Source organism: Pogona vitticeps, chromosome 6 (assembly GCF_051106095.1).
Source record: "Pogona vitticeps strain Pit_001003342236 chromosome 6, PviZW2.1, whole genome shotgun sequence".
NCBI lineage: Eukaryota > Metazoa > Chordata > Lepidosauria > Squamata > Agamidae > Pogona > Pogona vitticeps.
The window spans coordinates 92265561-92291284 of NC_135788.1; the positions used below are offsets into that span (position 1 = coordinate 92265561).

General features: G+C 42.6%; 2 protein-coding genes across 5 annotated transcripts in view; both read right to left on the bottom strand.

Moving 5' to 3' along the window:
• Nucleotides 1–3684, bottom strand: part of TOP2A (DNA topoisomerase II alpha) — a 29686-nt gene extending 26002 nt beyond the window's left edge. The window contains exons 1-4 of the mRNA XM_020805860.3: nt 3436–3684; nt 1817–1969; nt 1105–1195; nt 896–959 (exon numbers count right to left, since the gene is read on the bottom strand). Of these exons, the coding sequence (XP_020661519.3) occupies nt 896–959; nt 1105–1195; nt 1817–1969; nt 3436–3468 (341 nt within the window). The 5' untranslated portion in view covers nt 3469–3684. The remainder of the gene's footprint in view (nt 1–895; nt 960–1104; nt 1196–1816; nt 1970–3435) is intronic.
• A 9287-nt stretch (nt 3685–12971) lies between these two features.
• The window catches only part of LOC110085567 (uncharacterized), a 41068-nt gene continuing 28315 nt past the window's right edge, over nt 12972–25724 (bottom strand). For all 4 annotated transcript variants that reach the window (XM_073004251.2, XM_073004250.2, XM_020805864.3 and 1 more), the window contains 7 exons: nt 25017–25069; nt 23238–23372; nt 22381–22443; nt 20470–20538; nt 19418–19612; nt 16632–16753; nt 12972–14013 (listed from right to left, as the gene is read on the bottom strand). In XM_073004251.2, coding sequence (XP_072860352.2) covers nt 13803–14013; nt 16632–16753; nt 19418–19612; nt 20470–20538; nt 22381–22443; nt 23238–23372; nt 25017–25069 — 848 coding nt within the window. In that variant the 3' untranslated portion in view covers nt 12972–13802. The remainder of the gene's footprint in view (nt 14014–16631; nt 16754–19417; nt 19613–20469; nt 20539–22380; nt 22444–23237; nt 23373–25016; nt 25070–25724) is intronic.

A 25724-nucleotide genomic window follows, 5' to 3' on the forward strand; every position in this document is an offset into this window, starting at 1 on the left:
CTACCGTATATTGAATGACGGGTTTTCTGATAGTTCAAGTTTTTGATAGTTTATTGTGCTCCTTTAACAACCGTTTTCCACATTTTGAGAATTGTGCCTTTTAGAGTTCAAACTTTGTGGGATTCCCTTTGAAGTGTTTAGAAATGTGTCTATATTAAATATTTCAGGGAAGGTAGACTGGGGTTGGTTGCAGGCACTCTGCTGGCTGCTAGTTTATTTCAAGGCCCAATTCAAAGTGCTGATTTATAAAGCCCTATACTGTAAAGTTTAGTTCTAGGTTGCTTGAAGACTCCATCATGTCATCAGGAGTTGCATGGCAGCTATGGGCTCTTGTGGCTGTACTAAGAATGGAACAAGCATAATGTAGCCAACTCTGTTAGTTACATAGCTGTTGTCAAATTAAGAGGTATTCCATCACTGGTAATGTCTAGAGCACTCATGAGGTAACTGATACAAAATCTATCTTTATTTGTACATTTATGCCTACAGAATGCTCAACAGACTGCAATGGGAGCCCAGACAATCTGTCTGAAATTCTTACACACTTCTCTAGCTGACAAGCAGCCAATTCTCCTTTAAAACATATGTAGTGCCTAACAGACGTGCAGCCATGGTCAATCTTGCCAGCTTTCCTAAAGTTGTTATGAAAAGAGCTGTCACACAAAAATCAAATTTGTGGTTAATGCTAACAGCCTCTTGGCACAGAGTTCTGCCCACACAGAAATAGTCTTAAGAGGCTATCATGCCAGAAAGCAAAACTCCAGTTATGTTCCTGGTCATAAGCAGCATTGTGAAGCACAAATTCAGGTGCTTGAATGACATATACTACCCTCCCCTACACATCAATGCTTGAGGAAGCTAAGAAATGCTAAATTAAAATCCAAACAAAACTTACGGGTCAATTGTAACTTTGATACAAGACATGTTCTTATCTCTCTGCTTGTTATCAGCTGCATTGACTAAAGGGAAGAAAATACAACTAATTAGAGGATGTCAATACCTCAATTCATTCTCTGGCCTGGCAATGGAAACTACCCCAGTTATCCCAAGCCACTTATTCTTGCTCTTCCACACATTTAGTTTATCAATAGCATCTCAACATACCTAGTATTTCATCAAAGATTTTATAAAGGCCAGGTACATATGTGACGTCCCTGCAATTCAGTCCTACATCTTCATCGTAAACCCACATTTGCTGAAAAGACAACATATAGAAGTAGTAACTTTCATAATGTAAAATATAATAATTACAGAACACTGTTTTCTAATAAAGCAAATTCATGCTTAACAAGTGGCTTGCCAAACTGGAAATGAATTCAGAATGAGGGTTAACCACTCTTTAAAAAGTTCACCACATTATTTGTTTACCAAGATGCTGGCATCTCTTTTGGGCACAGTAATGTAAAATTGGCAGCACAACAAACTTATCAGAGGATGATTTCCTGCCCCCTCTGTGCAAGCCATTCAAGTGAACATACGAAGACAGCATCATAGCCTTGGGATTTCATAGCAACCTACAATGTCCTATTTGTGAAATATAGAGTACTCACTCAACTCCCAAATGAGGCATTATACTTACTAATATACTATACTATAAATTAATTATTGCCTTCATAATTATACTGTAGTATATATAAGATATATTATGCATTACTGTAAAATGAGAGTAAATATAAGAAAGCACAAGTTAAACAACATAGTCAAGGTTTATGATTCTAGACCTCTGCAATTTTCAGAACTACCCAGAAAGACCTCGTCTAACTTAGAGTAACACATTTAATATCTATCTCAACTGTCCTGACATATATTATGATACCTGAGTCACTTGTTCCACAGAGCCAATGTAGGTATCAGGCCGGAGCAATATATGCTCCAGCTGAGTTTTCTTCTGATAGATTCTTTCAACAGACAATCTTTTTTTGGCATCCTCATTCTTGACTTTACCCACTTTGGGGTTCACATCCACTGCCTGAACAGGAACAACAACAACAAAAGCATCATGTTAAATCATTCTTCAAGGAAGTGCTAGTTGAGCAGGTGGCTGCAATCAACTACTACCACAGAAATGAAAATACAGTATATAGGTAACAAAAATATCAGAGCCAGAACTAAAGATTTGAATGACAGAATGGAAACTGAGGAAAGGCACATGATTGAACGTATCCACTGATTACAGTTAGAAATAGGAAGAAAGGCTGAGGAGCAGGGGTCCCCAAGCTCAGCAACAAAGGAATGTATACATGCAATATGGGGGATATCCTTTAATCATAAAAATATCTACTTTCAAAAGGCAAAAGGGGATTAGGGGGATAGTTTTCCTTTCTCCCCCATTCAGTTTTGAAATAGATGTAAGAAAGTTGTACATATCACAAAGGGACTTAGGTAATAAATAAAGATATTTAAATAACACAGTAAAAGATAACGCAAGACAGTAATAAAGGTTATGTCCTTGGGTTTAAAATCTATAGGGAAGAGGGCTAAAATACTAATATACTTTGCTATAAATTACATTGCCATAATTATACTGTATTATAAGTATACTAGACATTACTGTAAAATTAGAGTAAATATAAGAAAGTACAAACGAAACTGGGTACAGGTTCCTAGCCTCAGGGATGAAAACTGTAGACATCAGATCGGATCAGTCCAGTGTCTGCACATGGGACCACACGGTTATTTTAAAGCAGAAATTAATAGAAAATTTGGTAGTTAGATTAATGATTTGGAGTACTAGAACGCATCACTAGTGTGAAAAGACCTGAGGGAGCACTTAAAAATACGGGAAGTTGGCTGATCAAAGTATCTTTCTGAACTTTGTCCCGATCTAGGGAATAGGAAACCTTTCACCCTTCAGTTATGGAAAAGCAATTTATCATCACGCCTCTCCTACTGACCACACTGAGTTAGACTCCAACAGCATCTGGAGATCTGCTCTGATGTTCCTCTCTCGCCAGCTAAAGGTGGGTTTTCCTGCTGAGAGAGCCCTTTCCCGTTATCTCCTGATAACCTGGTTTTATGGTGAAGACGCCAGGAGTTGAATTTCGGGTTTCTTGCACAGAAACCTTGAGTTCATAATATTGCTGAAGTACGATTCCCCCTCCCCACTTAAAATAAGTACAGCATACCCACCGAAATCAAAGAATCTTAAAGTAGTCCCACTGATTTTAACGGGCACACTTAAGGTATGGCTAAGGAGAGGTTTAACCCAGTATATTTAACAATTCATGAGAGAAGAAGGGCTTGAAACCGCCACAACCATGAAGGGAAAAAGAAAACCGATGGGGTGAGTGGGGGAGGCACGATCGCCTCAGAGTGGACGAAGCCGTGCCAACAATACACGGATCGTTTTCAGCCGGAGCCCAGAGGGCAAGGCAAAGAGCATAAAACCATGTTGTGTGTATGCAAATCATAGCTCGGGAGGTTTGGAAAACTCACCTTGAGCGGCGAAAGCGAGTCGTCGAGTTCCATGGCTGACGGAGAAGAGAAGCGGTGGCGGGAAGGAGACGAAAAAGAGGGGAAGACTTGGGGGGGGAGGTGTCTCCTGAGAATATGAGGTAAATGGCCGTGGAAACTGCTCAGGGATGGGGGTGGGGCGGGCCAAAAAAAAGGAAAACGGAGGATGCGATAACCAATTTCTGTCACGCGGCCCCCCGCCACCCACGACTGCTTCCCTCAGTTCGACTTTCCCAAACGGCTCAGCGGAGGCAGAAAAAGGGCCCGAACAAAAGAGCGCCGGAAGTTCCTTGAAAAATCGGTTCGAAAGGATCGCCTCAGCCCGCGCAAACGCCGCTCGACCAATCGCCTCTCGCCTCTCTGGGACCTACGCCCGCCCCCCCCTGGCCGTTTGGTACAACAAAGCCGATAGGGATGACGAGAAGGGGAGGAGAGTTTATCCAACCAATCGGAGAAAAGCGGCAGCGTTCAAAAAGAAGAAGAAGAAGAAGCAGCCGGAGCAACGCGCTCTCCCGTGTCTTCGTCGAAGTGACCTTGCCCTGGCGAATGGCCAACCGACGGGAAAAAAAACCGTTGACGGGCTTTAGGTGGAGCCCATGAGCTCCGTACGCGTACAGGACAAACGCTGCACTTAATTTTGATATCGTATCTGCTGTCTTCTGTATGTAGCCACTGTCGTTGCTTGTCTTAGTTACAGTTTCAAAAGAGATAACTGATGTCTTAGTTACTCAGTCAATTAGTGTGTGTCCTTTTGCGAAGTATTTTTTTTTGCGCCGGTCTAAAATGGCGGATATTGTGCTCAAATAGGACGGAGAAGTTGTTATTTGCCGTCAAGTCGCCTCCGACTAACGGCGACCCTAGGAATGAAAGATCTCTCCAAAACAGCCTGCTTTTGAGGAGTCAAACCATCGAAAGACTCGGATTCAAATCCTCTCCCCTCCAGGCCGTTAGGTCTCGTGGGTAGATGACGTCGGGGAAGTCACTTTTGTTCACCTTAACCCTGATTTGCGAGGTTGTAGTGAGTACAAAATTATACACTGCCTTGAGATCCTTAGAGAAAATATAAGGTGCTGGTGCAATAAATAGTAAGTAAATAAAGTAAGAAATGTCTTTCTGGATCAAGTCAATTTTCTGAGGTGGAAAACTGATCCCTTGTTTTTGGTCTGGACCTACAGGGATGCAGAAGACACTGAGAAGCCAGCAAGATTGCCACATGCGGGTTCACCCTTCCTCCCACTTCCACTCTTTCACAATGCAACAGAGATTTCAGTAGACTGAGTCGTGTGCTTTTTTGAATACTGTTAAAATGTACCCCTGAATTATGAAAAAGAAAGCCCACTCTGAGGAAGGAAGCCTTGGAGAAAGGATGCTTTAAAATTAGATTGCTGAGGCTGGACATCTGAGGATGTTGACGCTGAGAGAGGCTGGAGGAAGAAAACTAGGAACCAAACAAAGTCCTTGACTTTGGAACCAACTTTCCGAGGCTATCCTGGCCCCTTCATTGGTGATTTTCAAGAAGCTTTTATAAACCTAGCTGTTCTGACAGGTGTTTTACTTTAATCCATCAGTGGACTTTAGTGAAATTATTAGCTATTAAGATCACAATATCAACAACAACAACAACAACAATCTTTATTTGCAGTCTCTGACCCATTAAAATACATACATGTAATATTTAAAATGAGTGGAGACAGTTAAAACATTTCAAGACGATTAAAACAGTATAAAGTGATAAAATAGATTACCTATATGATGTTTTCTTATATTAATGTTATATACCATCATTCAATCTTTATTTTACAGTCTTGGACCCCTTAAAATACATACAAGTCAAATTTAAAATGGATGGAAACTATTAAAACATTTCAGAACAGCTAAAACAGTACAAATTAACAAAATACCCATACAATGTTTTTTTTTTTTAAAGAAAATGACAGGGTTATGTAGAGGTCAAGATTGTTTTACGTATTCTTTGGGCAGAGAAGAGGAATTTGGCCACTGATACGGTGGTTTTCTGGTTTGTATCACTTAATAAGTATTTTGTATGCCAAATCAGAGTCCAACCTGGGAAGACATTCATTATGGGGTTAAGGAATTTGATACGCTCGTTTATGTAAAAATTGCACTCAAAAAGGACATGCTTCATAGTTTCAATTTCTCTATGCTTACAAGGACACAATCTTTTTTTGTAAGGGGTGCCGGAATATCGTCCATCTAAGATTGCAGATTGGAGACAGTTAAAACGGGCTCTTGAAAATACATGCCTGTATTTAGGGATAATCATGTTCTCTAAATACCTAGCACTTTGGGAGAAATTATAGTTTAGGCCAAGGTGCAAAATGGAGCATGTTTTGCGAGCCATTGAAGTAGAATACTGGAAGTCAATGTCCCTGATCCGCTTTTCTAAGATAGAGTTGGCTGCCTTGGGTTCCTGGGCATAAAGGAAGTCCAAAGAGAGCCCTAATAGATGCAGTTTTGCTGGAAAAGTTTTAAGCCATGAGCTGTTTTGGATATCTTTCTGTAGAAGGTTTAAATATCCCATGGAGGGATCAGCATGTATAACGTTCCAATATCTAAAACCAAAAAGCCAGGCACTGCATTCTAGTGATGTTAGACCAGTCTCTAATCGTAAGGCAGCTGCAGGGACGCATCTTGGCATTCCCAGAATGGATCTTAGAAAAACTGAGAGAACACTCTCTATACTTGTGTGAAATCCTAGGATCCATGTTGGTACACCATATAACAGTTGGGGCAGAATCTTGAGCTTAAAAATTCGGATAACAGCTGGTATAAATTGTCCCCCCTTAGTAAAGAAAAAACGCAAGATAGCTTTCTGCGTGTTCTTGGCTGCTTGGATTATGGACCGTCTATGGGCAGCCCAAGAAAGTTTGTGGTGGAATGTGATACCTAGATACTTTAGCTGTTTTACTTGCTCAATGCAAGAACCATTAATTATCCAATTTCTAGGTGTTACATATTGAGCGAAAACCATAATTTTGGTTTTAACAAAATTTATAACCAGTTGGTTGTTCTTACAATAGTCTATGAATATACGGATCAGCCGTTTAAGTCCTATTTTCGATAGGGACAGAAGAACCGCATCGTCTGCATAAAGCAGTAGGGGGCATTTGGTCTCTGCCAATTTAGGAGGATGGAAGTCTCTTCCAAGGCACCACCCAAGCAGATCATTTGAATACAGGTTAAATAACATGGGGGCTAATATACAGCCCTGTCGAACCCCTTTATTAGCCGGAATAGGTTTTGTCAGGTTTCCTTCTATACCACATCTAACACGGAGTATGGTGCCTTGATAGAGACATTTAATAAGATGTAGGAGTCTATGGAGGTTTTGTATAATTTTGTCCATAGAATATCTCTTGGTACAGAGTCAAAGGCTGATTTTAAGTCTATGAATGCAGTATAGAGCCCGTTACCATGAGAGGACATATATTTTTCTGCAAGATGGCTCAAAATCATACAGTGATCAATAGCTGATCTGCCCTTTCTAAATCCTGCCTGTTCCTTCCCCAGGATGTTTTCCTCTTCTATCCAAGTAAGTCGTTTTTGATTTAAGTGGTTAGAGTACAATTTACCCAGCACGGAGAGTAGACTGATTGGTCTGTAGTTTGATGGGTCTCCTCCTTTTTTAAAGATAGGAATTATAATGGCTTCAGACCAAGCGATGGGAAATTTACCAGAGTTATTGATATGGGTAAACAAGTTTGCCAACAGAGGTGCCCACCAATCCGTATTAGCCTTTAGCATTTCAGGGAGAATGGCATCTGTTCCCGGGGCCTTGCCTGATTTCATACTTCTAATCAGGATTTTTATTTCAGTCACTCTGACCGGCCTCCATAGAGGAGTGTTATTTAAATTTATAGTTGGGGAGAAGTTTGTTGAGTTCTCGTTAATGTCCCCAAATAGAGAAGAGAAGTGCTGTTCCCAGATGTCTGCTGAAATATTACAGCTGAGCTGGTTTGAGGACGAGCTCAGGGCATCAGTGACAAGAGCCCAGAAGAGTTTAGATTTTTTATTTAAAGTACATTCTATTAATGCATTCCATCCCTTTTGAATTTCTTGTCTCTTTTTATATGCTATTAATTGTTTATATTTCTTTTTTATATTATAATATTCTGCAGGTAATACGTTTAGGTTTTCCTTTCTGTAGTTGTTAGATACCTCCCTCAGTTGTTTTTTAACTGCATAACATTCCCTGTCAACCCACTTAGGGCCGCTTATCTTTGATGAAGTTTGTGGGGGCAGTTGTTTGGAGGTTAGGGCCGTATTCATCGCTTTGATTAGGACTGAGTAGTTGTTTATGGCAGTGGTGGCATTTGTGGCTCCTATGATTGAATTTTTTAAAGACTCTCCCTCGGCGGAGCCAAGGAAGCCTTCTAGCTTGTCCTCAGGTCGTCTCCGACTCTTTGTGGCACACTAGCAATTAGAAGATCACAATATCACCATTTTAAATGTTAAATGCTTTACGTATTCTATTATGTTTTGTTATTTTAGTATCAATATTTTATATTTAATATACCCTTTATTATGTAAGGTTTAATGATGTTTGCGTATTGTTGTGAACCACCCAGAATGACCTTTAAAAAAAAAAAAAAAAAAGGTGCTGCAGCAAGATTTCAGCACCCTTGTTTCCCTTCCCTCCCCCCACATTCTTCTGCAAATCAGCCATGGTTGGGTGTGACATCTGAATACTGTTCTTGAATGTAAAGAATTGAATACACAGATTTAAAGGTCAAAGGAATTTAAGCATATCTTCAAAGTAGAAAAACATTATTAACCAAATGTAAAAGGAGTACAGTAGATAGAACAAAAACATACAGAAAATATTTACAGGGACAGACAGAACACTGATAAAACTTGGTGCCATCAGGAATGCCATTGTAAGTACTTGGAATCTAATTCTTGGCTATTTAACGCAGAGACACCAAACGTCTCACTGAATTTTTTAAATAAGGTGGTGGAATGCTTCCTTTTGGCTGGTTTCCCTGTGTTGACTGGTGAAGGCTTTTTTGAAGCAGCTCCATCTGGGTGGGCACCATATTTTCTACAGGGAAGCAGTAGAAGCATTTGGAGAAAGGCATCATTGTCAAGCAAGGAAGCTATTCATGACAAGCAATTGTGGAAAGTGAGCAGTCTGTAGCCTAATGAGTTGTCTTCAAATACTGTATACCGTTTCCCCGAAAATAAGATCTAACCTGAAAATCAGCCCTAGTATGATTTTTCAGGATGCTCATAATATAAGCCCTACCCCCAAAATAAGCCCTAGTTACTGTATACTGTTTCCCCGAAAATAAGATCTAACCTGAAAATAAGCCCTAGTATGATTTTTCAGGATGCTCATAATATAAGCCCTACCCCCAAAATAAGCCCTCGTTACTGTAAGTGAAACCCCACCCTCCACCATTGTGCAGCAACCAGAAGATGATGTGACTGTACTTGAATAAATGTGGATTGTTGTACATGAAAAAAATAAAACATCCCCTGAAAATAAGCCCTAATGCGTTTTTTTGGAGCAAATATTAATATAAGACCCTATCTTATTTTCAGAGAAACACAGTACAGTCATGCCCCACTTTATGATTGCCCTACACTACGACGAAATTGCATTACGATGATGCTTTTGTGATTGCAAAACGATGGTCTGAGTAGGCTTTTTTTTTGCTTTGTGAGGATCGGTTCCCTGCTTCAGGAACCAATTCTTCACAAAACAACTATTTTCCTAGAGCTGATCGGCGGTTTCAAAATGGCCACCGGGTAAATAAAATGGCTCCCCGCTGTTTTCTGGGACGGATTCCTCGCAAGACAGCCACCGAAAATGGCCGCTGTATGAAGGATCTTCGCTGGACGGTGAGTTTTTAGCCCACTGGAACGCATTAAACGGGTTTTAATGTGTTTCAATGGGTTTTTTATTTTCGCATTACGACGTTTTCATTCTACAGCAATTTCGCTGGAACAAATTAACATCATAATGCGAGGCACCACTTGCTAGAGCAGGCATAGTGTTGCTCCTGGGAAAAAAGAAGCAATGAACTCTCTCCTGCCTGTTTTTTCTTGAGGAGGCGGATGAGCTGGAAGATGTGCTGTTGGGTGTTGCTGTCTCAGGCACTCCACAAACCTTTGGATATTTAACTGCACACAAGCAACCAGCATTCCTAACTGGAAGAACTGTGTGTGTGTATTTATGTCTGTGTACCAGTAGATGTCGCTTTCCCAAAATGCTGGGTGTGCCTTTAGACAGTGCTGCCCAACCACATATTTCCTCTCCTCTCTCTTCCCCTTGAGGAAAGCTTTCAGATGATGCTCAGTACTGAAGTCATTTTGCTGAGTGTTGGTTAAAGCCTACACTGTTCAATCCATTCCTCCAATGTCAGGTCCTGGGTGTGTGTATGTTGAAACTGAAGGCACGGGGAGCACACTTCTGAGAGGCACCCAGGAGGACTCTTGGTCTGCAAATGACTATGCAAATCAGATCTCGTGCCTGTGGGGTTCAGGGGAGCTTTTGTACTCATCTCTCCCACCCATGGCCTTCCCTTCTCTCGAAGATGTTTAGATAAACCACAACAAATCAGAAAACACATTCTGATTCTTGTTCTGTGCTCCATGCAGCCAAACCCTTCCTTGTCCGAGACAGGTGTGCTGCCAAACAAACAATGCAAACAGAATTTAGCATAGAGGAAATCCACAAAGCTGAAGCTCTGGAAATCCCTTCAGGCAGCCTGGACTGCAAATGGAGGGGAGGGCAGTTGGCACTGAAGCAGGAGGAGAGACCAAGGAGCAGGAAGCATGAAATTGTAACAAAGTACACCTCAAGACATTAGGGTTGAGCAGCCAATATTCTTACACTGTTTAGGCCCAATAACTAATGGAAAAAGCAAAGCCCTGGTTTGCTTAACTATTTGTTTGTTTGTTTACCCAAAAGTCTCTGGGTGGCTTACAACAATTAAAATACAGTAAAAAAGATAAAACAATTTAAATATAGACTCTAAAAATTGCCATCAGGACCCTCAGTTGATATCATTTCAATTAAAAGCCTTCTGGAAGAGGAAGGTTTTGACCTGGTGCCGAAATGTCATCAGCGTTGGCGCCAGACGAATCTCAGTCGGGAGGGCATTCCGTAGTCTGGGGGCAGCTGCCGAGAAGGCCCTTTGTCTACAAGCCATCCCACTTACATCTTTGAGGGCTGGCTCTTTCAAAAGTGCCCCCTGGCTAGATCTTAACTGCCGGATAGGTTCATATGGAAGGAGGCAATCCTTCAGGTATCCAGGGCCCAAGCCGTTTAGAATTTTATGTGTCAAAACAAGCACTTCAAATTTTGCCCAGGCAGCAAGTGGTAGCCAATGTAATTTAAACAGAATTGGCTTGATGTGTCCCCTAGCAGCCCCACCCTCACCAGCCGCACAGCTTGATTCTGGACCAGTTGCAGTCGCCGGACCGTGTTCAAAGGCAGCCCCACGTAGAGCGCATTGAAGTAATCTATACAAGATGTTACCAGTGTGTGTGTAACTGTCATGAGACTCAGCTCGTTCAAGTAGGGCCGTAGCTGGTATAATATCTGCAGCTGAAGGAAGGCGTCCCTGGGTCACCGAATCCAGAGTTAGACTGGGGTCTAGGAGCATCCCTGGGCTGTGAACCCTGTCCCTTGGGGGAGTGTAACCCCATTTAGGGCACGGAAATGGCCTTCCAGCCTGTCCGACGAAGCAGCCACTAACAGGACTTCCATCTTGTCTGGAATGAGTTTCAATTTATTAACCCTTATCCAGTCCATTATCAGGTCCAGACATGAGTTCAGCACAGAAACCGCCTCACCTGGATTGGTGGAAAACGAGAGGTAGAGCTGAATGTTATCAGCATATTGCTGACTCCTCAGCCCAAACCTAATGAACTCTCCCAGCGGTTCCATGTAGATGTTAAACAGCATGGGGGACAGTATCAAGCCCTGAGGAACTCCATGACATAAACACTATGGGACAGAGCAACTGTCCCCCAGCACCACCCTCTGGACACAGTCAGCCAGGAAGGAGCGGAACCACCATAAAGCAGTGCCCCCAACTCCCAACTCAGCCAGCCTATCCAGAAGGACACCATGGTTGATGGTGTGATGGTGTCGAAAGCTGCTGAGAGGTCCAGGAGTATCAATAGGGTCATACTCCCCCTGTCTCTCTCCCGGCAAAGGTCTTCGTACAGGCCGACCAAGACAGTCTTCATACCAAAACCCAGCCTGAAACCAGATTGAAATGGATCCAGAAAATCTGTTTCATCCAGCAGCACCTGGAGTTGCTCGGCCACAATCCACTCCAACACCTTGCCCAAATAAGGGAGGTTCGCCACTGGTTGGTAGTTAACCACCAACCTTGGGTCCAGTTTAGGCTTTTTAAGGAGTGGTCGAATTACCGCCTCTTTCAAGGTGGTAGGGACCACTTCCTCTCTCAAAGAGGCGTTCACGGCCTCCTGGACCCAGGTGCGACCCCCCCCGGCAGATCTTCCAATTAGCCAAGATGGGCAAGGGTCGAGCGGAGTGGTGGTAGAATGGACAGATCCAGGCACCCTGTCCACATCCTCAGGTTTCAACAACTGAAACTCATCCATTAATACTTGACCTAAGCACGGCAAACTGGACACATCCTCTGATTCTGCAGTAACGGTGGAGTCCAACCCACTGTGAATCTGAGTGATTTCCCCCTCAATATGAATGGCAAACTCATCACAGCGAGCTGATGAGCAGTCCGGGACCTCCACCGGATTTCCCGGTTGAAGAAGATCCCGGACCACCTGAAACAGCTCTGCTGGACGACATTCTGAGGAAGCAATACAACTGGAGAAATATTGCTGTTTCGCCAGCCGTATTGCCACAAAATAGACCCAATAATGGGCTCTGTCCAATTGGACTCCCAGCGGGATTTCCTCCACCTGCGCTCCAGCCATCTCCCCTTTTGCTATATTGTCCGCAGTTCAGAAGTATACCAAGGAGCTGTCTTGGCTCTGCATGCAGGGAGAGGGCACGTAGGTGCAATCATGTCAACTGCCTGGGTCATCTCCCTATTCCATAGGGTGACCTGAGCTTCGACATGAGCACTGACCATATCAGACGGATAATCCCGCAGAGCATTCAGGAAACCATCTGGATCCATTAATCTCCAAGGGCGGACCATCTTAATAGATCCCCCCACCCTTGCAGAGGGGACAAGAAGCTAATAGACTAAACTTGACCAGGAACTTTTCGGACCATGACAATAGGGTCACAACCAGCTCTTCCACATCCAAACCACCATCTTTCAGTCCTGTTGAGAAAACCAGGTCCAAGGTATGGCCCTTCTCATGTGTCGGGCCATTAACTAGGTGGATATGCTGTTGGGAGGGAAGGTTGAATTACAGGTGATAACCAGTGGCTGGGAGGAGGGTGTTCCTGATCATCCCCACAATTTCAACTCCCTCCCCACCCTTGACTCTTTTCTCATGTAGTTCTGTGCCTGCATGATAATATACAGGTGGAATAGTTAACATTTAGTTAACATTTAGTTCTGACAGTAATTTGTTTATTCATTCAGGAAAATTCCAAACAATGGAGGAGATAACCTGTGTGATAAGCAATTCAGGGAGGATGTTTTGAACAAATAACTGCCAAGGTCCTCTGTGGGCTAATATCTGCAACTACCATGGGCCATACAAGAATGCCTTTGGGATAAACAGTTCATGAACAATGTATAACAGTGTAGTTCATGCAAGTACAGTGTAGAAATGGAACAACCTGCCTAGGGAGGCAGTTGTAGGCCTGCCATTCTTGGCCCTTCCCATGAGAATAATGCATCTGCCAGGGATCCTTTAAATGTAGGTCATACCAGTAGCACAACAGTTTGGTGCTTTTTGTCCCAGATATATTTCCTTCCTGATAACAGCTCTATAATTTATTTAAGTCTAACTCTGCCAGCAACCTAGACTCTGCCTTTTCTTTGCTAAATTTAGGTTCTCCCTGCAGAAATTCAACAGAAGAAAAAGTCCACTTAATACTGTATAAATACACTCTTGTGCTACATTTTTGCTATGCCAAGAACAGGATATATGTGAGTGTTCACATGCAAATACATGTATGTTTTTACAGAAGGAGATCTGAAAGCACAAAAATAAGCCACACCATTTTGCACTTGGCTGGCATGAGGTACTATTTCTACACAGAGAGTGCATGTCTCCAGAAACGTCTTTTCCCAAGATCGAATGGAGTGATAAGTACACTGGGCTTAGCACTTCAGTGTCTTACTGCACAAGCCTCTTTTGCTCTTCTCGGCGGCAGCAAGATCTTTCTGGGGTTACTTGTCATCCTGGTGCCATGCTTCTCATCAGATGGGTAAATGTTGGACAGTGTTTTCCACACAGAGAACAATTAGGGAATCTGCACAGCTATGCACGTCCTCAGCGAGGAACTTGCCAGAAGCTGGAGGTGAGGCAAGGCCTTCTGACTGGCTGGATGCCGTTCGCCAGTCTTGACAATCTTGATTTCTGGATGGGCCTCCCCGTTGTTTGGCGCCATGCCAGATGGCCTTGGAAGTCCTGAACATAGAAGTGGTAATAAAAGACAAAGGTAACCATGCAAGTCTGAGAATGAAAACAAATCCCGTTGCTAGATGATCCTTCTGTTAGGACCCACTGAAATGCCACAGAAATGTGCAGAGTTTCCAGCTGCTCAGAAATCTTCATCAGGCTAGATGGGACAGGAAGCCAAGGTCGGTAGCACTGCACAGGAAGGTATTCAGGTGATCGGAACACCTGCCTTCTCTTTGATCTGCATCCGTGTCTTCAAGAATGAAGTTAGACAAGATGGTTGCAGTGCTATATATTTAAATATGGAAACGCCCTAGTGGCACAGGAAAAATAGAGGGCCCACAAAGTGTACACAAGGGATTGTACAGGGTGAGATTTCCTGAATCGGCACATACACCCTGCCCTGATAGCACATTTACCTAGCTGCTTTTCACAGTAGAGAAATTAGTACTGGAACTGTGAGGATGAGGGTACCCTAAAGGGCACTCCTCAGAGTGGACCATCTGCTTCCTCGGCTGAAGATATAGAAGGACAGATGCCCACCCTGGAGGAGAACCTAAAGGGATTGTGTTTGGAAGAGCAGAGACAGACAGGACAAGAAAAGAAGGAACCACCAGAGGGCATCATTTCAGCGGGAAAGGGAGAGAGGAGAAAAGGAAAGGAGAAAGGGGACAGTTAGAAACTGAGGAGGAAGAAGCTGTGTTCGGTGGAGGAGGAGGAGGAGAGAAACAAAAATTGGGTGGAAATAGTGGAGGAAGGCCCCTGGACAGGGGAGTGGACGGAGTTTAAAATCCCAAGGGAGTATGCTGAGAAGGAGTGGAAGACAAAGATCTATAGAAAGCCACTTTCCTGGGGCCAGAAAGAGAACAAAGGAGAAAGCGAAGAGAGTGGCAGAAATGTGAGGCACAAAGAAGGGAGAACAAACCATGGCCAGACCGTCCTGGAAAACTCCATGGGACGAGCCCATTCAGACCGAGGATGAGGCAAAACCCGGGCAAGAAAGTATGGTAGCCATCGTTGGGCTGGGTTTTCCACCCTCCCCAAGAAGGCCAGCTACAAGTATGCCTGAGGGATCGGGTGTTTGTTCCACTAAAGTGGGGTTACAGAGACTTGAGTTCTACCCTTATGCAGATAGAAGGGGATTTATTAGGGTTCAATGAGAATGAAAGAGGCCCCTGAAGCAAGAGGACGGAGTCTGTTGTTACTGTTGAAGTGAACAAGTTGTCAGAGAATAAAGGCTTTGTGTTAAAAAATTTAGATGTCCCCGAGTCATCTCCTTGTCCAGATCCAAATAAAAGAGAAGTGGAAACTACACAAGATCACAGGAACCCAGTTGAGAGAGAAAGCACCTAGAAAGGCCAGCTGTAGGGGCAATAAAGCTCATCAACAGGATCCACGCTCCTCACCTCTGTGTTTACAAATCCTTCCTCCAAATCACAACCCATTCTCTCATCTTCTCTTTTACTGTGATTGATGCATGTCTGCTGTCACACAGTAGTTTGGTTCCAGAATTTAATATATATCTACATAGTTCCAGCTTGTGTACATATGCTCAATAATCCGTCTAGCAAATCAGTACAAGAGGCCTATACAGATAGAGGATTGAGTTGGCAGATAGCTGCCTAACAGGGCAAATAAACAGATGAGTTGTGCATGGGAGCATTAGAAGGGCAGCAAACATCTCATGGTATTACCTCCTCTATATTTTCTTTCTTTTTGAAATCGAACTTAAAAGTCTGGCATTGTCATTAAAGTTTGGATTACACCATAATTCCAGTCTCCTGGACTTGGGAGGGAGTGGTTCACATCCTCCATAAGCCATGAAACTTATTGGGGACTTTGAGTCACTGTTGCTCAGCTTGACCTACCACACATGATAGTGAGGATATAGGTTGGGGGAGCCCATATACTGTACATCATCTTGAACTCACTGCAGGAAAGATGGAATAGGAATGTAATATAAAAATAACAAAGCTCCAGTTCCCCCAAAATGTATTTTGTGCCTTCTGCATATCCAACTCCAGGGTCATTTTTGCAGTCACCCAGGACCTTTGGAGTGCGTTACCTCCCCCACAAATGGTTTAAATGGTTTTTGGGAAAAATATATATTTTTGAGAAGTCTCTTTGTGCTCACTGAGGAAGTGGGGTGTAATTTTGTTCTGAACCTGATTTCTTTTTTTTAAAATGTATTTTATTTTATTTGGCTATTAGGTGGCACAAGGAGTTAAAAAAATTGTCAACAGAGGCCTCATGGTTTTGCAGCACACAGAATACAGTATCTATTGTTAAAGCACAATTTCTACCAATAAAATTCCCTCATAGCAACATTTACAGTACATAACTATTTATATTGAGAACTATATATGCAAATAAGCCTCTTTGGCCACACCCCATTAGCCCCACCCTCCTGGGAGTTCATTCTTTGCGCTACCATCAAATCTGAAAAGTGACAAGATGACTCACCCTAAAGTGCATTCTCCTACAAGTTATTTAAACTAGGGACTTACACAACTCGTCAAGTATTAAAATATTTCTAATAAATAATGCATAGCTTTTTTCCTTCCTTCCTTACAGGGAGCTGGAGAATAGATGTTGGGGTGCCTAGCTGCACCCCACCCCATACTCACCATGTAGGATCCATCATGACATTACGTCCACTGAAGGTGTAGATGGGGATACCAATGGAGTTGAAATGAGAAGCGTCGTCTTTACTGAAAAGGGAATTCCAGCTCTTTGCTAATAATTGGCCCTGCAACAGAAATGATACTTATCAAGCCAATAAATTGTCAACAGAGGATGCAAGTCTCACTGCATGGTTTTACAGCGCTCAAACTCTAGAAATGTACTGCTTAAGCCTGAGGAACAGCATCCAGTCATCTAGACCAGTGATTCTTAACCTTGGGTTACTCAGGTGTTTTTGAACTGCAGCTCCCAGAAACCCCAGCCAGCACAGCTGGTGGTGAAGGCTTCTGGGAGTTGCAGTCCAAAAACACCTGAGTTAACCCAAGGTTAAGAACCACTGATCTAGACCAGCAGTTTTCAACCTTGGGTCCGTAGGTGTTCTTTGACTATAACTCCCAGAAATCTTGGTCAACACAGCTAATGATGAGGGCTTCTGGGAGTTGTAGTCCAAGAACACCAGGGGACCCAGGGCTGGGAACCACTGATCTAGACAATGTATTGTCCACCACCCTACCACACCAAAACATGGAATGTGAACTAATGCTTAAGTGCTTCATACTTCATGTAGGATGAGAAGTAATATAGAGAAATTAAATACTGGGTTTTGTTGTTTAGGACTGGTCAGCTGACTACTTCAGGCTGAAGACAAAGACATATGATATGTTTATCAGAGCACTAGTTGCCTAGCTCTGCCCCTGCCTAATAAGAGATCCCTGAAGACCTCGGTGCATGCACTAGTGATCTCCAGGATCAACTGCTATGACACTCTCTACGTGGGTCTTCCCTTGAGGTTGACCCAGAGACTGCATCAGGTTTCAAACGCAGCTGCCAGAGTGGTGGTTGGCGTGGACAAATTTGACCAAATCACCTGATTCCTGGCTCATCTGGACTGGCCACCTGTTGTGTCCCAGGTCAAATTCAAGGTGTTGGTGCTTATCTACAAAGCCGTTCAGAGTTTGGGACCCTGTTACTTGGCAGAGTGCCTTTCCCCAAGATCATCTGCCTGCAACCCCAGATCCACCCAGGCAATACTCCTCTGGGTGGCTGCACCGAAGGAGGCCAGGAAAATGTCAACTAGAAACTGGGCTTTCTTGTCTGTGGTACCTATTCTTTGGAACTGACTCCTGGCCGAGCTATATCTGGCCCCGTCCTTGCCTACCTTTAAGAGGTTGCTGAAGATGATACTCTTTAGAGAATCATTTGACAGCAACATCATATGGTTTCTATTTACCGTTGCCCTGCCATTTTATTATGTAGTACAGTTCTACTTTGGTTCCTTTTGCTTTTGGTTCCTTTTGCTTTTGGTTCCTTTTGCTTTTCTTACTTTGTGGTTATTTTATTATTTTGATTTACTGACCGTTTGCTATTGCTATCATTTGGCTTTTACTCTGTACACCACCAAGAATAGCACATCACACCAATGGAGTAGTGCCATGTTTCCCCAAAAATAAGACGGGGTCTTATATTAATTTTTGCTCCAATAAACACATTAGGGCTTATTTTCAGGATTTTTTTCATGTACAACAATCTACGTTTATTCAAATACAGCAATGCCATCTTCTTCTGCTTGCTGCACAATGGTGGAGGGCAGGCTTTCACTTAACTGGGGCTTATTTTTGGGGTAGGGCTTATATTACAAGCATCCTGAAAGGGAGGGGCTGGTTGTGACCCCATTGTCATGGTCAGACCACATCCTGTCATACATGTTACATGTGATTCTCCTAATGTGTTTTGCATTTAGTGTGCTTTGTGACTATTCATTGAAAAACAATAAGCCACGGGCTTAAATTTGCATGTCTGATTGCTGAGGCAGGGGTATCTGAGAAAATCCCACTGTGAGAGGGAAAACATGGTTAACTGTGGGAAATATTGACAACATTGGGATCTTTAGTAACTCTTGGTCTGAACATCTTCAGCACATGCAGACAGTATTTACAAAATTGCAGAAGGCCAGTCTCATAGTTAACTGTGCAAAATATAAAATGGCCCAATCCCAAACTGAATATCTAGGGTTTAAATTGGAGCAAGGAATAATAGAACCACAGGAGGAAAAGGTCACCAAGGTGTCTCAGTGGCCTCCTCCTTGGAATAAGAAGGAAGTTCAGCAGTTCTTGGACCTTGCAAGTTACAATAGTAAATTCGTACCTGACTATGTGGAAATAGTCCCTGAACAAACTACACTTTCATACAATAGTGTCCCATAATGTAACATCGTACTGGCATGCTCCATGTTTTTATATTTTTCTATGCTTTTAATTTTATTTATTGTATTGTAATTTTATCCTCACTGCTCTTTATGACTTTTGATTTTCCACCATATGTATTGATGTTGTTATTTGCTATTTTGTTTCTTTGTTTTTATTTTACTTGTTGTAAACCGCCCAGAGTGGCCTTGGCTGCCAGATGGGCAGTATATAAATCAAATCAAATCATATCAAATCATATCAAATCAAATCAAATAATAAATAAATAAATAAATAAATAAATAAATAAATAAATAAATACATACATACATACATACATACATACATACATACATACATACATACATACATACATACATACATACATACATACATACATACATACATACATACATACATATTCCCTGCAACATCTTGTTTGATCTGCATAGCTGCACAGTTGCCAAACTGTTATATACTTCTGTACTTTATGCTGGATGTATGTCTATTTTTAATCATGAAGAAGCCAACAGGGTTGTGTCACTGGCCTTAAGGTTGACAACAGGCAGATTCCTGTCAGTTCTCTTCACAATTGAGACTAGGCTTTGAGTGGATGAGGATAAGAAGGCCCGGAATGTTCCACGCAGCTTTGCCTCTTGGGACTGCCGATAGCACTGAAAGTCGGCTCCACCAATCCCATTCATATCACCAGTCAGAGGGATATTGAGTGCTATTAGACGGAGCTAAAACACAAATAATAGAAGAATTCTATTACATTGCACCAAATGAAAGCTGTTTAACAGATGGAGTAGATCAATCAGAGGAAAAGCTGCTGTCCAAACCATCAGATTCTCACTGTAGCTTTATCAAATAAAACCAGTCTTAGATTTCTTGGCTGCAAATCATAGAACTATAGAATTATAGTTATGCCAAATTCTCTGCACATTCAGAAAAATGACACTTCTCAAGATTTACAGAAAATCCTGTGGCTATCCAGTCAACCCCAGATTGGTTTAAATTGGCAATACCTGCAGTCTTGTTCTTAAGAATCTGCACTGTCTTTCCTCTAAAGCTGAGAAAATTTTGTTCCACCAATAGAATAGAACAGGTTACGTTGAGAGCCTCTGGTAGTGAAAACCATCAGAAGAAGCTCCCTTGACTTCATTGGCCCCAGCGCACCTTGAGCAGGGAAGTGGTTGGTCAATAGTAATGGCTGCTGGTGACTCCAGTTTTGGAACTGTTGTGAATTCGTTCCTGCTATCCAATATATTGAAGCTACTCTGGGAGTAGAGCTCAGAACCACGGATAGCTCCTGTAAAGTGCTACCTAAAACCTAAAATGGATCCATACTACTTCCAAAATGGATTCACCAGCCACTACTGAACTGATTCACAGTAAGCTGTACCTCTCTGAAGTGTCTTCCTTTCCTTCTGTGCTATTTGAATGTTGTGGTTTTTCTGGATAAAGCTCAGCAAACTGGGATACAAATTTTGTCATTTACCAAATTCTTTGCTGAAAACAATACGTTGGATACTTTAAAAAGTCAAACTGATTTGCTCTCCGTTTGACTGGCTTACAGTGCCTCTCTAATTGAACTCACCGAAGGAATCCTCTTGGAGATCCTGGCTGGCGCATTCTGAATTGCTGCTTGGCTTTCTTTCTTTTGGACCTAAGGGTTAAGTATGATACATTTAGCAGTTTTAGATCCCACATTTTGATCAAATGACCCCCAAGGCAACTTGCAATAGACAGGAGTGGTTCATCCCGAACTTGGAGAGGGCACATGTTTGACCCAGGCAAGGGTAGCCATTGAAGAAGAAGCAGAGGCAAAAAAATCCCCAGAGTCTGCACCTGCCCATCCATAGAGTTTGGAGGACTGTAACTGCTCCTGCAAACACCTTCCCTGCTTCAAGATATTTTATTTTTGGTTACAAAACATGTTTTTTATAAACTGAACTCTCCTCTTTTGGTCTCTAGTGTCCCAAAACTGTTTTTATTTTTTGGGGGAAAAATGAGATGGGTTCCCCAAGGATTTAGGATATTAAAACATGGTACAATTGTCCCCCACCAACCTCTACATCAATGGTTCCCAGCCTTGGTTCCCCAGGTGTTCTTCAACTAAAACTCCCATAAGCATTCGCCACTAGCTGTGCTGGCCAGTGTTTCTGGGAGCTGTAGTCCAAGAACACTTGGGGACCCGAAGTTGGGAACCACTGCTAGAGGGCAGGAGGTGATTTTGATTCTCCCGCCCCCCAATCCTAATATTCAATTGACTGTGACAATGCATACACTGTCTCAGTGCAATAGTTCTAAGTCCTTGGCCAACGGATGAAACCAGAGAGTACTTTCCTTCAGCTCTATATCCAGAGCAAATGTAACCCCTCATGATTTCTAGTGACATGTTCTCTGCAATTGCTTCTTCTTTGGTAAACAGATGAGGCCAAATTGGTCTTCCCCATGCCATGAAGTTCTTCCTGAAAAGGGCCAGGTACATCAAATGATAGGCCTGTATATATTTATGATAGAAGCCTTTAAGCCTCAAATGTTTCTGATTATATTCAACAGCAGGAAATCAGATTCTCTCTGTCCCCTCTGACCTCCTCTCTTGTCTTCAAAGCCTATGTTTCTGCCCAACCCTGCCAATAACACACTACAAATCTCTTTAATTTATTAAGTTTTCTGTATCCATGAGACTTACATATTTTTATCCTAACATTGCCTCATCTACCAGTTACCTTTGTTGTTCAATTGTGTCTCCTAAATGGGTTAATGTAGGGAAATTGTATGCTTTTACAATGTATATAGCAGACATTGTTTTGGGCACAGGTCAGTTTCCAGTAAGGATGATCATTAACCTGCTTTGGTATCTAAGATAATTTCCTGTCTCTCGGTAAATTGTATTAACTTCATGTGTATTTAAAGGTGTTATCCGTCTATGTTTACCCTGCTCTGTATTCAGGAATGTTTACCCTGATTGTGTATTTAGGATTTATCTGTCTCTGTTTACCTCTGTTTACCATGCCTGTGTATTCAGGATATTAACCGCCTCTGTTTAGAATAGTTTTTGATTAACTTGTTCAAAGGAAGATCCCGAGGCGACGGTCTGAGAGAGCTCTCACTGAACAGCATGCTAGAGAGCACGCTGTTTAGTTCATCCGGATCCCGCCCTGAAACATACACCTGAGCGCTCGTCTCCTTTCTCCTTGCTGGTCAAGAGGGGAGGGAGGCTTCATCTGCAGATCCCTACAATAAGTTTCATCTGCAGATCCCAACTACTTAAGAAGTGGGAAAAGCTCCTTTTCTTGGACTTCAACACCCAGAATCCCATATCCAGCACTGTGAGCAGGCAAGGGCCGTTGGGGGGATTCCTCTCTCTCATTCTCCCTTGTTCAAAATATTTAAGCCCTGCCTTCTGATTGTTGTGTCAGAGCAAAATCCAGATAAAGTAACACCCAAGGAAACAGACTTGGTAAGCAGGCACCGGATAGCAGCAGAAGCTGGGAAAATTCACCTGATTTATTTCTGTAGACACCAGAGGGTCATCACCAGCCAGTAAAGTCTCTGAATCCTCCAACTAGACCAAGAAATAAAGAATAAATATTTATTAATGCTGAACTAAAATGAAAAATGTGCAAAAAGTAACATTTGATCTCAAACGACAGAAAGGTAAATCAATTTGCTATAAGGGACCCCATAGCCAGGTAACTAAAGGAAGTCAGCCAAGTTATATTGTGAAAACCCATCACTTTTGCAGGTCACTAGGTAAAGGTAAAGGTTCCCCTTGACAATTTTTGTCCAGTCATGTTTGACTCTAAGGGGTGGTGCTCATCTCTGTTTGTCCGAAGCATTTGTCCGAAGGCAATCTTCCATGGTCACATGGCCAGTGCGACTTAGACACAGAACGCCGTTACTTTCCCACCGAGGTGGTCCCTATTTATCTACTTGCATTTGCATGCTTTTGAATCGCTAGGTTGGCGGGAGCTGGGAAAAGCGACGGGCGCTCACTCCGTCACGTGGATTCGATCTTACAGCTGAAGATCTACAGATCTTACAGCACAGAGGCTTCTGCGGTTTAACCTGCAGCAGCACCACGTCCCTGTGTGCCACCATGTCCCCGGAACGTGGTGCTAACAGGTCACTAACATATTTAAAATATAGAGCCCAGGAAAAGATAGTTGGATCTGACCAAAAGCTCATCTAGAGCAACATCCTGTGAATTTCACGTATTAGGCAAACAGATACTTTTTAGTCAGACAGATATCACGTCTTAGGAAGAGTTATATACAAAGTCTTTCATGGAGATTTGCTGTTGCTAAACATCTAAGAATCCCCCATGCTTAGGTGGATTAGCATCCTGCAAGATCCTACCATAAGCTTAGTCCATCCCTTAAGGGTCCGGAAGAAAGATTCACTCCCTTCGCTGACATAGGCCAAGCTGCCTTCAGGAATGGAAGAGGCAGACTTGTACATCAGCTCTTTGGATTTGAAGAACCAGGTGGAGCGCTGTGAAGTGAAGGAAGAACAGGCGTGTTTAGTAGGAGCACCACCGAAGCAATCTAGTCATGCAATTCACTTTGGGCCTCGTGTTTTGTAATGGTTTGAGTTTTAAGGACTAACCTGATCTGTAAGTGTAACCTATCTAGCCTGAATTGGGGGGAAAGGATTTTCCATAATCCTTGAGATAGTAGCTACCAGATATTACACTAGTTACCTTAATGCTCAGTAGTTGATTGTTGTGTTAACAGAATATACAGTATCCATGTTTCATCCCACTTGGAAACACTGGCTTCCAAATTTAAACAGATTCCATCTGGAAAACAGTCCTTTTCTCACCCATCCCCAGGAAGCTGAAGAGCAAGACACTCCCTTCACCTATACTTCCAATAAACAAGTTCCAGAAACCTTGTCTAGAACGGGCAGTGGAACACGAGCAGTGCATGGGCAGTCCATGGAAACCAATGCAATCAATTGATGAAAAACAGCAAAAGGGTGTTCGATTAAACTGTATTGACTTGCCTCCACCTTCACACTGCATCTGACTATCATTAAAGACCATGCAGAAGAAGACAGACCAAGATTTACCCAGGATGTGCCTTTACTAAGTAAAGGTAAGGTAAAATAGAAATGATTCTAGGGGAGAATGCATCATAAGCTACTACTGTTAGCTCCCTGCATCTATCCCATAAAGTGTGAAGGTACTTATGCTAAGCAGGTGGAACTATGATATATGATCATGCTGGCATGGTTTCTGTGATAGCGTTGGCACTCAGCCAGGGTATTGGTTGATGTGCTGGACTGGAACTTCAGGGATCATGGGTGATGCCTTAACTGAGCAAGGGTATGCCTGTCATCTTGATTTGCCTCACATGGCTGTTGTGAGGGTAAAGTGAGGAAAAGAAGTACTCTGTATACTGCCTTGAAAATGTGGGAAATGCATAATAAAAAACCCGTTCTTCCCGCATACTGGCAGCTTCATTTAAAGATCACTGAGACTGTTCAGAACACTTGGAAATGCAGTTTTAAGCATTTCATAAAAACAGGCTGTTCTCCATTAGGAATTTCATTTGCGTCTGTTTAGAACATGGCATTTTTCCTTGAGGAGCATACTGCACATATGACTTCCTTTGATTAAAAGAGCCTACTGTTTAATCACAGGGAGTAAGAATAAAGTGATTCCAGTGTAATGGATAGAGCACTGGAACCTGAGCTTAGATTAGGCATCTGTCATATTTAATTATTAGTTTAAAACCAGGGCTTAATATAAACAAAAATGCCAAGCTTATCTGGGAGCTTATCTCCCTTATCATCATCTGATTAGGAAGCCTCGTTCTTTAACCCAGTGTGTATGGAAAATGGTTGAGAGAATCTGCACTCATTCAGCTCTTTTAAAATAATCATGAGACACCAAGTGGATCTGACTTATGGCAACCTGTTCCATGGTTTCCTAGGTAGAAAGTACTCAAAACAGCTTATCAATCCTTCCTTCTGGTGGCGCTCCAGGATCACACGCCTTGCCCAGGCTGACTCTTGGTCTTGGGCAACACAGCGGGGAACTAAACTTCCAACCTTGGTGCACCAACCCACTGAATGATTTGCTTGAGAACAGTTCATAAGGGAGAGATCAAAAAGAAGAACAGGAGAACGCACCTTAAAGCCATACTGGTTTCCACTGGAAGATTCCTTTGGAGGCAGCTCAGCATCTACATGACAAAGGAGAAAGAGAATGAACATGCCTTCCTGTCACAGATGGCTGGCTTCTCAACCCTGCAGAACGTTAAAAAAAAGGTCCTATAGCTGTACAAGAACAAGAAGCCCGCCTTACTTTTTTACACAGTTGCCACTGTTCTGTCTTCAGAGAGCATCCTGATAAAATATGAATCAAACATTTGGAAATTTGAATTGTTGGCTTTATTAGAATGGCTCCTTGTATCAGGTCTGGCCTCTTCCAGTTTCATCTACGGTCTTCTATTTTCCTTGGCTGCGTAAAGGCTGTTTCAGTACTCTTTGGATATGAAGCAGGATCAAAGGGCAGACAAGGTGCCCTGGTTGGCAAGAAAAGGAGCCTGAGACAGCAAATGAGGTTTACTGAACACTAACAACAAACTTGTTTTTCATGTATACCTTAATTTATCATGGTGGTGTAGTAGTATTTCACATGTCTGTAGTGGTAGTTAAGAACAAACTGTAGCAATTATATATTGCCCAACTGCAGTCTTCAGATATAAACGGGGGGGGGGGAGTACAAAGGCTACTTTATGTGCCCACTAGTTGTTCAGACTTCTTATGTTGACTTGTCAGCCATGCCGTCATCTGTTCCAGTTATTGGGTGTCTTGTGTTACTCAATAAATTTCTTC